The 13,490-nt window shown below is 42.4% G+C and overlaps 3 protein-coding genes across 3 annotated transcripts; all 3 read right to left on the reverse strand.

Annotated features, from left to right (window-relative positions):
* Positions 1-124: 124 nt before the first annotated feature.
* LOC134620911 (tubulin alpha chain-like) lies at positions 125-4,608 on the reverse strand. The gene is made up of 4 exons (XM_063467262.1): positions 4,539-4,608; positions 2,495-2,717; positions 1,314-1,462; positions 125-1,229 (listed from the first exon to the last, which is right to left on the reverse strand). Exons 1-4 carry the CDS (start codon positions 4,539-4,541, stop codon positions 255-257), a joined length of 1,350 nt encoding a protein of 449 aa, XP_063323332.1. The 5' UTR covers positions 4,542-4,608; the 3' UTR covers positions 125-254.
* A 1,114-nt stretch (positions 4,609-5,722) lies between these two features.
* On the reverse strand, positions 5,723-8,526 carry LOC134621092 (tubulin alpha-1A chain-like). The gene is made up of 4 exons (XM_063467525.1): positions 8,435-8,526; positions 7,447-7,669; positions 7,200-7,348; positions 5,723-7,117 (listed from the first exon to the last, which is right to left on the reverse strand). Exons 1-4 carry the CDS (start codon positions 8,435-8,437, stop codon positions 6,137-6,139), a joined length of 1,356 nt encoding a protein of 451 aa, XP_063323595.1. The 5' UTR covers positions 8,438-8,526; the 3' UTR covers positions 5,723-6,136.
* Positions 8,527-10,247: 1,721 nt separating this feature from the next.
* Positions 10,248-11,747, reverse strand: LOC134621314 (tubulin alpha-1A chain-like). The gene is made up of 3 exons (XM_063467747.1): positions 11,552-11,747; positions 11,301-11,449; positions 10,248-11,225 (listed from the first exon to the last, which is right to left on the reverse strand). The coding sequence occupies exons 1-3, from the start codon at positions 11,730-11,732 to the stop codon at positions 10,248-10,250; spliced, it is 1,308 nt and encodes a 435-aa protein (XP_063323817.1). The 5' UTR covers positions 11,733-11,747.
* Between the last annotated feature and the right edge of the window lie 1,743 nt (positions 11,748-13,490).

Here is a 13,490-nt window from a genome sequence, read left to right on the forward strand (position 1 = left end):
AAAAAAAATATCACACACACCTTGAACTCTACTTCTCTGAACTTCATGTTTCATAGAATGTACACATTACAACTTTAGAGATTGCAATCATTCCGACCCAAAGTAAACACAGACAAAGTATAACTTTATTATTATCATGGTTTTATTTGGAATAAATGCATTGCTGGCTGGAATGTGCAGAACTTAAGATACAAGTCCAATATTGCTTTTTAAACACTGAGCTACAGCAATCAGCAGATGGACTTTCCAGCAGCCTAGTACTCCTCGCCTTCGTCCTCCTCTCCAACACTGTCGGTTCCCACCTCCTCATAATCCTTTTCCAGGGCAGCCATGTCCTCTCTGGCCTCTGAGAACTCTCCTTCCTCCATTCCCTCTCCCACATACCAGTGGACAAAGGCCCTCTTGGCGTACATCAGATCGAACTTGTGGTCGAGTCGAGCCCAGGCCTCTGCGATGGCGGTGGTGTTGCTCAGCATGCACACGGCTCTCTGCACCTTGGCCAGGTCTCCTCCAGGAACCACGGTGGGGGGCTGGTAGTTGATGCCCACCTTGAAGCCTGTAGGGCACCAGTCCACAAACTGAATGGTGCGTTTCGTCTTGATGGTGGCAATGGCTGAATTGACATCTTTGGGTACCACGTCACCACGGTACAGGAGGCAGCAAGCCATGTACTTTCCATGGCGAGGGTCACACTTCACCATCTGATTGGCCGGCTCGAAGCAGGCATTGGTGATATCAGCCACAGAGAGCTGCTCGTGATAGGCCTTCTCTGCTGAGATAACAGGGGCATAGGTGGCTAGAGGGAAGTGGATGCGAGGATAGGGCACCAAGTTGGTCTGGAACTCTGTCAGGTCCACGTTCAAGGCTCCATCGAAGCGAAGGGAGGCGGTGATGGAGGAGACAATCTGACCAATCAGCCTGTTGAGGTTGGTGTAGGTGGGACGCTCGATGTCCAGGTTCCTGCGGCAGATGTCATAGATGGCCTCATTGTCCACCATGAAGGCACAGTCAGAGTGCTCCAGGGTGGTGTGGGTGGTCAAGATGGAGTTGTAGGGCTCCACCACGGCTGTGGACACTTGAGGAGCTGGGTAAACTGCAAACTCCAACTTTGACTTCTTGCCGTAGTCAACGGAGAGACGCTCCATGAGCAGAGAGGTGAAACCGGAGCCGGTTCCTCCGCCAAAGGAGTGGAAGATGAGGAAACCCTGCAGCCCTGTGCACTGGTCAGCCTGGAAAATAAAGTGTCTGAAACGTTAACCCTCAAGTCTTATTAATAGCACCAGCTTTAACATGTTCCAAAGATTTGTGCTCACCAGTTTGCGAGTCCTGTCAAGAACCAGGTCAATGATCTCTTTACCCACTGTGTAGTGACCACGGGCGTAGTTGTTGGCCGCGTCTTCCTTTCCAGTGATGAGCTGCTCGGGGTGGAAAAGCTGGCGGTAGGTTCCTGTACGGACTTCATCTGAGGAACAAACAAATAGACCTTTAGTGGTGCTCCACTTCATCCTGAAACACTGGGCGCCCTTCTTATATTTGTGTCCAAAGCTGCAAAAATTTATGCTATGAGTAAAATCATTTATTCAGAATGAAGCCATATTTAAGCCTATTTTAGACCATTTACTGAGGGGTTATGAAATGGCTTCCTACAAGAAACTTAAAGTAACTCGACCACATTTATTTAATTTGAAAAATTTGTGAGTCAACACTTTTATTGCCCAAGTCATAATGGATGGCAACCCAACTTAAAAATTATAAAGTCTGACTTTTGCAGTTGCCTCTAAGAGCTTCTGGACCAATTCCTATGTGAAGGCCAAAACCAAAGCATGTGGCACTTAGTTTTGCTTTCAAGTGCCTCGCTTGTGCTACTAGCACCAACAGTGAGCAGCTAACTAGCTATTCTGTTCTATTCTATTAGAATAGCCCTTTATTGTCATGGTACATGTACAACAAAATTATGGGTGCTCCACACCAACTGTGCAGAGTTAAAAAAATGGTAATGACATCACAAATAAATAGCAAATGGAAGATTGGTAGCATTAGTCAGAAGAAAGCCAGATTTTTTGTAGTAAAACCTGTCTGACCAAATATGAATTTGACAGTTAGGGGAAACTTCGACAAACATCAAGAGGCTGTTCCACTGATTGAGTGATACAAAGCCTGAGAACATGACAAAAATGTTCCTAATGACGCCAACAAAAGTAAAGTGGCTAACGTAATCCAGAGCTCAGAGCCAGCAGTGTTGGTATGAGCAGGGAAAGGATCAAAGCAGTTTGAAGAAAATGACACAGACGAGCAAAAGTAAGGGGTCGATGTCTTGTTATCTGGTGAAGTTGCAAATATACTGGAGAATGATGTGTACCTGACTGACTTTTTGCTCATCTGTAGTCGTTTGTGGGGAACTTCAACATTAATTTAAACTTTCTCATATTACACAACTGTTTTTTGTTTTGTTTTTTTAAATAAGGGACCAAGCTGCACATTTAGAAATATTTACCAATGACTGTCGGCTCCAAGTCCACAAAGATTGCTCTGGGAACATGTTTGCCAGCGCCAGTCTCACTGAAGAAGGTGTTGAAGGAGTCGTCGCCTCCTCCAATAGTTTTGTCACTGGGCATTTGTCCGTCCGGCTGGATGCCGTGCTCCAGGCAGTACAGCTCCCAGCATGCATTGCCCATTTGGGCTCCGGCCTGGCCGACGTGCATTGAAATACACTCACGCTGTGGAAGAGCAGAGGAAAAGATCAGTTAGCCTAGCTCTTGCTTTGCATTTGTTTATCTCAGAACTGCATTTTAAGGCAGTCTATAAATGATCAAATATTTAAGACTCATGTATGTTTAAATAAGTAATCTTGTTACCAAAACTGGTTATTTGCATTTGGGTGAGTGCATAAAAAACCCTGGTTAATAGGGCACCTTATCAGTTTTAATATTTTGATCTTGTTTAGCAAATACACAGCAGATCATAAACAGGAAAAGTATACTATTACTCTAATTACAGTCCAGATCATTTTCCGTTTGAGGAAGGTCAAAGCTTTTTAAGGTGGTAATAAACTTCCATGTTCTCGTGAACAACAGGGCTTTGTAAATATTTGCACCATTTCCGAACACTAAAAGATTTTAATCCAACAGAAAGTCTAAAAAGGTGAACCGACAGTTTTATTTTCCTATATTTGGAAATGAGCTGTTGGAATCCAGATTAAAGTGGTTTCCTGGTTATGCCCATTTCCACCCTTCATGTGGTTGTTTCTCAAAGTCTTTTAATCTGCAATAGAGCTCCTTTGGGATGTGATGGAATGGAAGATTCACATCATAGACCCGCACCCAACAGACCTACATTGACAGTGTTATGCTCATGTCAATACAGACCAAAATCTGAGGAATCTCAATCTCTGCCAGGAAGAATCAAGACACCTCAGAAGCAAAAAGGGAGTCGAATGTGATACTAACAAAGGTGTAACTAATTGTACTAATCAATTTGACTGAACTTTTTAAAGTTTCTGTAAGTGTCTAGACCTGATTTAAAAAACTAACCTCCCATTAGTCTTATTGAACGTGAAGGTTCTTTATTAAAGCAAGTAACAAAGGTGTTACTCGTGGGTTAAAGTACAATCAAAGAAAAAAATATTCTGAAATGAAAAACAAAGGGGCATAGGTGGCCAGAGAGAAGTGTCTGAATGTTTAATGACATTAACATTTATTTAAAAAAATGTTTAATTCATAAGACTTTTCATAATTTCATTTGTAAGATTTTTGGAAACAAGACGCATTCAATTGTAGAGTGTGAAAGGAAACAAGATTAACTTCAGTGCAGTGTCAGGACATGCCGGAACATCCGAGCAGCAGTTTTACCCTCAGGTAGGGCTTTCCGCATGCCTGATGAGCTCCAACATGGCAGGGTGACCCCTCCCAAAAACAGCAGATCGCTAAAAATCACCCTGCGGGGAGAGGAGTTTTGAAAAAAGAAAAAAAAAAATCCATTCAGAGCGGAAGCAGCTCTGCTCCCTGCCCCCACTCTGATCCCCACCTCTGTGTAACGTTCACGGACAGGGCGTTATCTAATGGCGCCAGTTAAAAAAAAATAAAAAAAACCCCATAAGTTTCAGTTTCAGCACGACCGCTTACAGAAAGATATGCCACGTGTGCGCACGACCTTTACAGGCCATTTCTATTTCTTTAAAACGTCTTTTTATTACGAACTCGTGGGGTTTGATCTGCACTTTTTTTGTCTATCTTCAGTTGTAACTGCGCCAGCAGTTTGGCCTCCTTCCACGTCACATAATGTTAAGTGCGCACATACGTACACAAAACAGATTTTTTTTTTAAATGAATTCAAAATGCTTTTACTTAGAGCTATATTTTAAGATTTAAATAAAAGTAGTCCATAGCGTTTGGCAGTAAAAGTTTTTTAATCATTTATTTATTTTACAAAAACCAGGCTTTTATTGTAACACCCGTCATTATGTGACTTTTAAAAAGAAAGCAAGCAACGTTATTTGAAAAAAAAACAAAAAAACCCCGACAAAGGTTTACTAAGCTTACCATTTTTGTGCTGTTTTCTCCTTCGACCCGACGTTGAAGAATCGGTTGCTGAAGGCAGGACTGAAGAGCGGAAGAGCAGCCGGTCTTATTTATACTTTTTGAGGGGGCGTGGCCAAACCGAAGGTTTGAATTTCCTGTTGGCGGGAACGAACGTTGGGTAGTGCTGCATTTAAATACGGTCCGATTTTGTATGTCGTCTTGTAGCTCTTAAACGTGTCTTCACATGTCGTGTTAAGACAGAAACAAAAAAAAGGCTAGTCTGGATAAAAGGTGAATTAAAAGCCACCGTTGCCTACACTAATTGCACATCAGGCTTTGAAATAAAGTTTAAAATATTAGTTGGGCTCAGACAGCCAGATGAAAAATACTTTAAATAGTTTGAAAAACTGAAATTAAGGTGCATTAATATGATTTTTTTCCTTAGGGAAAACAAAGAAAGTTGAACTGACGTTATTGTAGTGATGACATATAACTGTAACTTTTTAACTTTTGTTGTAATTACCCTCTAAAGAATTTGATTAAAACTTTTACCACCAGCTAAAGTGGGTGTTATGAGACATTTTCAAATTTAAACGGACTGGTATCTACTTTGAGCACTCAAAGTGCTTTTTCACTATAAGCTTCACCCACAAACACATTCATACAAGTGTGTCTTATACCTAAACACTTTTAACTTTAAAAAATGTTTTTAAAAAGTGTTTACTTTTTTCCTTTGATTCTTACCCCCTTTTTCCCAATAAGCTTTGGCCTTTGCCAGGCTGCCATTTCAACTCAGGATGTGTTGTTCATGAATTACCTTGTTAAACAAAGGTTACACTGAAACACTCACTTAATATTTCCTCACCAAAATGAACACAACTTTGACGTGAAGTCTAAGTTGTTGTTTCTTCGCATCCCGTTGTTAATTTTAGCGATTAAAAAAAAGAAAGATTTATACTATTTTTAATTGCAGTCATTTACAATAAGTGTTTTTAAACTTATTTCTGAGATATGTCATATAAAATGTAAAAAGCTTGCAAACATGCATTCTTTCGTTCAGCTTCCCTTCCAAATAATGACGAAGAAAACCTCCTTAAGACAACATAATGACACATTTGTTCCAAAACATATGAATAAATAAACTGCAACAAGTGATTACCTCACATTTATTCTTTATGGATGAAGACCAAACACTACAGGGAAAGCAGGTCTAATCCTGGGTCGTTGTTTTTTTGTTACGTATGATTTAGATATTCAGGCATATCAGGAAGAGCAAATAAAGCTTGAGTTGTGCAGCATGATTAGACAAAGACTTGTCAGTTTAATGTCTCAAGAAAAAGACACACGGTAAACATGATATCTTGTCACTGTAAACAGAGGATTGTAGAGTGGAAACTAGGGTCTAAGAACATTATACAATAGTACAAATGTCAAGGTGACTGCCAACTTTGAAAGGTTTATAGGTAGTAGTTTTAAATTCACAGAACTGAAGGAGCAACAAAAGGCTTTACTGTGCTACAAACACAGCTTTTGTCAGATTATTGTCTAAAACCTACAGGAATGTGCAGCTCAGTTTGTTTGAAACAAACTTAGACTTGATCTCATTGATTAATTTAGCTTCAAAACTCCTCCCCCTCTTCCTCTCCTTCATCGCCAATGCTGTCAGTTCCCACCTCCTCATAATCCTTTTCCAGGGCAGCCATGTCCTCTCTGGCCTCTGAGAACTCTCCTTCCTCCATTCCCTCTCCCACATACCAGTGGACAAAGGCCCTCTTGGCGTACATCAGATCGAACTTGTGGTCGAGTCGAGCCCAGGCCTCTGCGATGGCGGTGGTGTTGCTCAGCATGCACACGGCTCTCTGCACCTTGGCCAGGTCTCCTCCAGGAACCACGGTGGGGGGCTGGTAGTTGATGCCCACCTTGAAGCCTGTAGGGCACCAGTCCACAAACTGAATGGTGCGTTTCGTCTTGATGGTGGCAATAGCGGCATTCACATCTTTGGGTACCACATCGCCACGGTACAGGAGGCAGCAAGCCATGTACTTTCCATGGCGAGGGTCACACTTCACCATCTGATTGGCTGGCTCGAAGCAGGCATTGGTGATCTCAGCTACAGAGAGCTGCTCGTGATAGGCCTTCTCTGCTGAGATAACAGGGGCATAGGTGGCTAGAGGGAAGTGGATGCGAGGATAGGGCACCAGGTTGGTCTGGAACTCTGTCAGGTCCACGTTCAAGGCTCCGTCGAAGCGAAGGGAGGCGGTGATGGAGGAGACAATCTGACCAATCAGTCTGTTGAGGTTGGTGTAGGTGGGACGCTCGATGTCCAGGTTCCTGCGGCAGATGTCATAGATGGCCTCATTGTCCACCATGAAGGCACAGTCAGAGTGCTCCAGGGTGGTGTGGGTGGTCAGGATGGAGTTATAGGGCTCCACCACGGCTGTGGACACTTGAGGAGCTGGGTAGATGGCGAATTCTAGCTTTGACTTCTTGCCGTAGTCAACAGAGAGACGCTCCATGAGCAGGGAGGTGAAACCAGAGCCAGTTCCTCCTCCAAAGGAGTGAAAGATGAGGAAACCCTGCAGCCCTGTGCACTGGTCAGCCTGGAGGTAGAAAATAAATCTTTTCATTGTTACCAGTTACACTGGACATTTCAACTCATGACATTACAAGCGATAAACTCACCAGTTTACGAATTCTGTCAAGAACCAGGTCAATGATCTCCTTCCCGATGGTGTAGTGACCTCGGGCGTAGTTGTTGGCTGCATCTTCTTTTCCAGTGATGAGCTGCTCGGGGTGGAAGAGCTGCCGGTAGGTTCCTGTACGGACCTCATCTGTATTTGGAAGACATTGAGAGGGTACTCAAAGATTAGGAATGATGGTTTGGTTTGACACTTAATTTATCACTCTGTAGTTATTCCTGCATTCCTACCAATGACAGTTGGTTCCAGGTCCACAAAGACAGCCCTGGGAACATGTTTTCCAGCTCCGGTTTCACTGAAGAAGGTGTTGAAGGAGTCATCTCCTCCTCCAATGGTCTTGTCACTGGGCATCTGACCATCCGGCTGGATGCCGTGCTCCAGGCAGTACAGCTCCCAGCATGCATTGCCTATCTGGGCACCGGCTTGGCCAACATGGACAGAGATACACTCACGCTGCAAGAACAAGTGGTTCAGATGTCAAACAAAGATCTGAAGTAAAAGCTACATTTTAATGTCTTTGTCACAGATTTTCTGTCCAGCTTTAATACACTAATCAGAGGAGATTATTCAACAGAAAACAACCCCAACGACAGACAGAAATTCTGTTGTATTTTGTAGCATCAAAAAAGGGACTTTTTATTGCTAACTTAAAGAACACAAAGGTCTGTACTACAATGACAGGAAAAACATCTCAAATGAAGTGACAAAGACTTGAAGTTTAGAAAGCGTATTAAAATAAACCACTCTCATACCATTATGAATACTGTCATGTAGACATGCCAGACATTTCCTATACATTTGGATTTAATTTTAGTTACTTTGTAAGTAAAAAATATCATTTGAATCAGTTTTGGTTTCAGAATATTTTTTTTAACTTATTTTTATTGGCTAAAAGGAAGAGGTGAATTTAATCAGACATTTAAGAAAGATCGGAAAAGAACAAAGAAAGGAATGGGAAACAAAGAAAACCACACCAGAATATAACCTTCAAAATAAAACAGGAAGTAAACTGAAGGACGGTCCAAACTTAGTAAGATGCAGAAAAATACAGGAGGCACTTGGAAAGAAAAAACACTCCAAGAAAGAGATAAACTAATAAATAAAAAAAATCACAGTCCATTTTATACACCCAATGTCCCTGTGAGATTTTTTTTTTCTCAGAAATCATATGAAGCTGTTCAACAGAGGAACTTAAACAGAAAATGAAAGGTTTCTCACCATATTTTTGGAGCTTTAAGGAGTCCCTTGTTCACTTGAGAGGAGTGGCTGGGGATATTGTGTGTGAAATGCGAGTGCAGTAAGCCGCTTTATAGCCAAGCATCACCAAGCAACAGCCTGCAATGTTGTGGTAACTGGAGGAGCTGAAGAAGCAAACACCAGCTCCTTCAATAACAAATGAGGGTGCAGAACACAAAAAAGAAAACCCACTGTACAAACAGAAGGTACTAAAACTGTTGTTATACACACAAGTAACCAACAGTGAAATATTTGGCCCATAACTGTGTCACCTCACCTAATTTTTCATGTTAGATTTAAGGTAAATCTGCTGTTCTGTCTGTGCAGTCAGTACCTTGTGGTTCAGATCTGAATGAAAATTTTAAATATGATGGAAACATTTATCTGTGGATGGCTCTAACTCATAACTCTTTAATTAAAAAAAAAAATAGTTTCTGTGCGTCAAGCATTACTTCTTTAACGAAATACTGCTCAAATTAGAAGTTTGGTCATGTTGAAGTGACACATTGGCAGCCTGGGTTTTCTAATCTTGCAGATGAATGATAACGGATACCTCCCCAGAGTGAATGAATAGGCTTTTGTTACAGCTCACCGTTGCATCACCACTTTAGTCAAGATTCATTTGCAATGCAAAGGCAGCATATTCCCCAAGGAAAACATTGCAACACGCTTTCCTCAAAGCCAGCTGACATTTGAGATCACCGTTTCTTTTCCAGCAGGTCTCAGTTCAGAGCTTTCAGCTATGTGCACAGGAGAAAGAAAAGGGGAGTATGGTGGTAGTATTGAGAAAACCGGATAAATGCAATACCTGAGGCTGGAGATTAACAAAGGATTATGTTTTCCTAAGGAATTTTCCTCAAAAGATTAATTTCTTAAAAACCACCAGGTCACCAGTGACCTGTTTGTGGTAGGGGTAGTTTCATTTACCCAGATGGAAATCTTTTCCAGTAGGCCAGAATATGTAAGATCTAAAAAGTAATATCTTTTTGTTTCTGAAACTAGAATGTCTTCCTCCCATCACCCACAGCTTGTTCTGAAGGAACAATCTAAAGTGCCATGAGGCGACTGTGATTTGGTGCTAGATAAATAAAATTGAATTAAATACAACTATACAGTCTAACCCTACACCTAAGAGGTTTGTTGGTGAACTGGAGGAAGTTAACAGGTTAGGTTTAAGAAGAACTTCCCCAGTTTCTAAATGGGTATAGACTGACTAAAGTGCTTTAGAAAGTTTATAACCCTAAATGAATTTCAGAACCACTCCTCTAAAGTACAGATTTACTGTCTACTGATGCCTTTTCAGAAACCTGTTTTCCTTAGAAGATGTTTTTTGTGTAAACCTTGTGTGCTATTACCTGTGTAATCTATTGTTGGGAACTGTTAAATCTTTCACCTGTGCATCTGCAGGTAACCCTAGAGCTGTAACCACAAACTATCACCTAAGGTTTCCAAGAACATGCTCACACTTGGTTTCCCTAGTTACTGTTCTCTCAGGCCTTGTTTGCTTTCAGGTGTCAGCTGACAACAGCAGACAAGTCATTATAGTTCAACAGCAAACATGCACATTGCTGGAGGAGACACAGAGCTAGTGGGAGAAACTGAAATGCACAGACAGACAAATGCTTTGCACTCTTGGTTTATTTTCTACACGCACACACACATATACATATATGTATGTATATATATATATATATATATATATATATATATATATATATATATACATATAAAACCAATACGGTATTGCTCACTGCTGAAATACAATAATGATATCATTATGCAAAACTAAAACTTATTACTCCTCCCCCTCTCCCTCTCCTTCATCGCCGATGCTGTCAGTTCCCACCTCCTCATAATCCTTTTCCAGGGCAGCCATGTCCTCTCTGGCCTCTGAGAACTCTCCTTCCTCCATTCCCTCTCCCACATACCAGTGGACAAAGGCCCTCTTGGCGTACATCAGATCGAACTTGTGGTCGAGTCGAGCCCAGGCCTCTGCGATGGCGGTGGTGTTGCTCAGCATGCACACGGCTCTCTGCACCTTGGCCAGGTCTCCTCCAGGAACCACGGTGGGGGGCTGGTAGTTGATGCCCACCTTGAAGCCTGTAGGGCACCAGTCCACAAACTGAATGGTGCGTTTCGTCTTGATGGTGGCGATGGCGGCATTCACTTCTTTAGGAACCACGTCACCACGGTACAGGAGGCAGCAAGCCATGTACTTCCCATGGCGAGGGTCACACTTCACCATCTGATTGGCCGGTTCAAAACAGGCATTTGTAATTTCAGCCACAGAGAGCTGCTCGTGATAGGCCTTCTCTGCTGAGATAACAGGGGCATAGGTGGCCAGAGGGAAGTGGATGCGAGGATAGGGCACCAAATTGGTCTGGAACTCTGTCAGGTCCACGTTCAAGGCTCCATCGAAGCGAAGGGAGGCGGTGATGGAGGAGACAATCTGACCAATCAGCCTGTTGAGGTTGGTGTAGGTGGGACGCTCGATGTCCAAGTTCCTGCGGCAGATGTCATAGATGGCTTCGTTGTCCACCATGAAGGCACAGTCAGAGTGCTCCAGGGTGGTGTGGGTGGTCAGGATGGAGTTATAGGGCTCCACCACGGCTGTGGACACTTGAGGAGCTGGGTAAACTGCAAACTCCAACTTTGACTTCTTGCCGTAGTCAACGGAGAGACGCTCCATGAGCAGAGAGGTGAAACCGGAGCCGGTTCCTCCTCCAAAGGAGTGGAAGATGAGGAAACCCTGCAGCCCTGTGCACTGGTCAGCCTGCAGAGGAACAAAACAGCGCTATTTCCTCCATACATAATTACACTCTAAACTAATACATGTAGATAAACTCACCAGTTTACGAATTCTGTCAAGAACCAGGTCAATGATCTCTTTACCGATGGTGTAGTGTCCTCGGGCGTAGTTGTTGGCTGCATCTTCTTTTCCAGTGATGAGCTGCTCGGGATGGAAGAGCTGGCGGTAGGTTCCTGTACGGACTTCATCTGTAATCACGAAAAATAATTGTATTTGAGTATATGAGAAAACTTTTCAAATCCTTTACATATAAATATATTTAAATTTATATTAAAAACTTGAAATTTTACCAATGACAGTTGGTTCCAGGTCCACAAACACAGCCCTGGGAACATGTTTTCCAGCTCCGGTTTCACTGAAGAAGGTGTTGAAGGAGTCGTCTCCTCCCCCGATTGTCTTGTCACTGGGCATCTGACCATCCGGCTGGATGCCGTGCTCCAGGCAGTACAGCTCCCAGCATGCGTTTCCCATCTGGACGCCTGCCTGGCCAACATGAACAGAGAGGCACTCCCGCTGCAAGACCACGCCACATTAGCATTAGAAAAAACTTTGTGGAATCTAATAGGCAACACCATCACACCTTTAAAAGTGGACATTACAGAGTCTGTTAGACACTGCAGAAACTTACCATGGTTCTAAATTCCTGGTGCTGACTGTGAGGATCTGCAGGCGAAATCTGCTCTCTCTCAAGATTTCTCTGGTACTTATAGTTTCTCCAAACTCTATAGTAACGGGTCTTGTTGTTCACACATGGGGGTTAACTGAGTTTACCAGAGGGCAAAATCATTGTCCCGACACGCTCGGTCACACATCTATGACCCTGTTTCCTGTGGAAAGATAATGTATAACCCTGAGCACATACATCAGGCACACAAAACTCATTTAACTCACAAGCACCTAAGCAAACAGCACAGTGTGGTTAATAAACTCAAAGCTCTGAGGGGGGCTCAAAGCTCCATGTGAGAGAGTCAAAGGAATTCTACATTCCCCAAATATTTGTAAACAGAATATTTTTAACAGCCCCCCTCACAGCCTGTTTGTACAAGTTAGTTTGTGGGCACTTCAGCAAATTGAGCTTATAGGATAAATGTTATTTACTGAAACTGATAAGAAGATAGTTCATAGAGAAACTATAAAGGAGCAGGTCTGTTCTTTAATGTAAGTAACGTAAGTAATTTTAACAAGAAATTTAACAACTTATGTGCTTCAGTGATAATAAAAGAGCTTTTTATAAGCTTTATCCAGTTACATATGTGAAATGTAGCCTAATTATTTTTAGGATTTGACTTTGGCTATTTCATTTAAGCCCTTTTTTCTGACTACATTTAAATGTTTGCATATTTGCATTTTGTCATGAAGTACCATAAGACCACAAAGAGCCAGGGACTAAATTAGTAAACCACAGAAAAGGGAACATAAACAGCCAGGGAGACAAGCCTACAGTGTATACCCACTGGCCACTTTATTAGGTACACCTGACGTACTACTAGAACCTGGTGGGAGCCCATTTTGCCTTTAGAACTACCTTAATTTTCATTGCATAGATTCAACAATTTGCTGGAAACATTCCTCAGAGATTTTTGTCCATATTAACATGACAGCATCCCACACAGTTCAGGTTACACACATCCATCACAGTGTATAGCCCCAGTGGCCTAATGGATAAGGCACTGGCCTCCTAAGCCAGGGATTGTGGGTTTAAGTCCCATCTGACGGGATTTCCAGCAGTGGAAGTGGGCCCTTAACCCAGAGCTCAATGAATTGCAGCCATCCTCTTTCGGCTCATGGTCTTTACACTGGTTAACTGTGTTGCTACAATTCCATAATGGGAATCTCCCACGTTACCATAACCCAAACGTGCTCTATTGGAATGAGATCTGGTGACTGTGCAGGTCTAACCAGGAGGTTTTTTTTAAGGCTTTCCACATACACATGTAAAAAGCAGATTAGAATCAACAGATTATATGAATCATATATTTCTTTGCCGCTGGAGGGCACCCAAATGTCAACTAGTCACTGAAACTTGTATAGTACAGGGAAGGACCGTGACTGTCAAACAGATAGGGGTGGCAAAAGTGCAGACATTCTTTGCTTAAGTAGAAGTATAGACATTTGTTTTACAAACGACTCTGGTAAACACTGAAGTAGCTGATTCAACATCTGTATTCAAGTTGAAAGTAAAAAGTGGTCCAAAGTAAGCTCTTTAGGAGATTTCCACCAGCGTTTTTT

The sequence above is a fragment of the Pelmatolapia mariae genome, linkage group LG23 (assembly GCF_036321145.2).
Source record: "Pelmatolapia mariae isolate MD_Pm_ZW linkage group LG23, Pm_UMD_F_2, whole genome shotgun sequence".
In the NCBI taxonomy this organism is placed as follows: Eukaryota; Metazoa; Chordata; class Actinopteri; order Cichliformes; family Cichlidae; genus Pelmatolapia; species Pelmatolapia mariae.

Coding starts and splice junctions, on each gene's coding strand:
- LOC134620911 (XM_063467262.1), bottom strand. Junction 1,463..2,494: donor CTTGGAGCCGACAGTCATTG/GTAAATATTTCT, acceptor TTTGTTCCTCAG/ATGAAGTCCGTACAGGAACC. Junction 1,230..1,313: donor TTGACAGGACTCGCAAACTG/GTGAGCACAAAT, acceptor TTTATTTTCCAG/GCTGACCAGTGCACAGGGCT.
- LOC134621092 (XM_063467525.1), bottom strand. Junction 7,349..7,446: donor CCTGGAACCAACTGTCATTG/GTAGGAATGCAG, acceptor TTCCAAATACAG/ATGAGGTCCGTACAGGAACC. Junction 7,118..7,199: donor TTGACAGAATTCGTAAACTG/GTGAGTTTATCG, acceptor TTCTACCTCCAG/GCTGACCAGTGCACAGGGCT.
- LOC134621314 (XM_063467747.1), bottom strand. CDS start 11,732: ATGGGAAACGCATGCTGGGAGCTGTACTGCCTGGAGCACGGCATCCAG. Junction 11,450..11,551: donor CCTGGAACCAACTGTCATTG/GTAAAATTTCAA, acceptor TCGTGATTACAG/ATGAAGTCCGTACAGGAACC. Junction 11,226..11,300: donor TTGACAGAATTCGTAAACTG/GTGAGTTTATCT, acceptor GTTCCTCTGCAG/GCTGACCAGTGCACAGGGCT.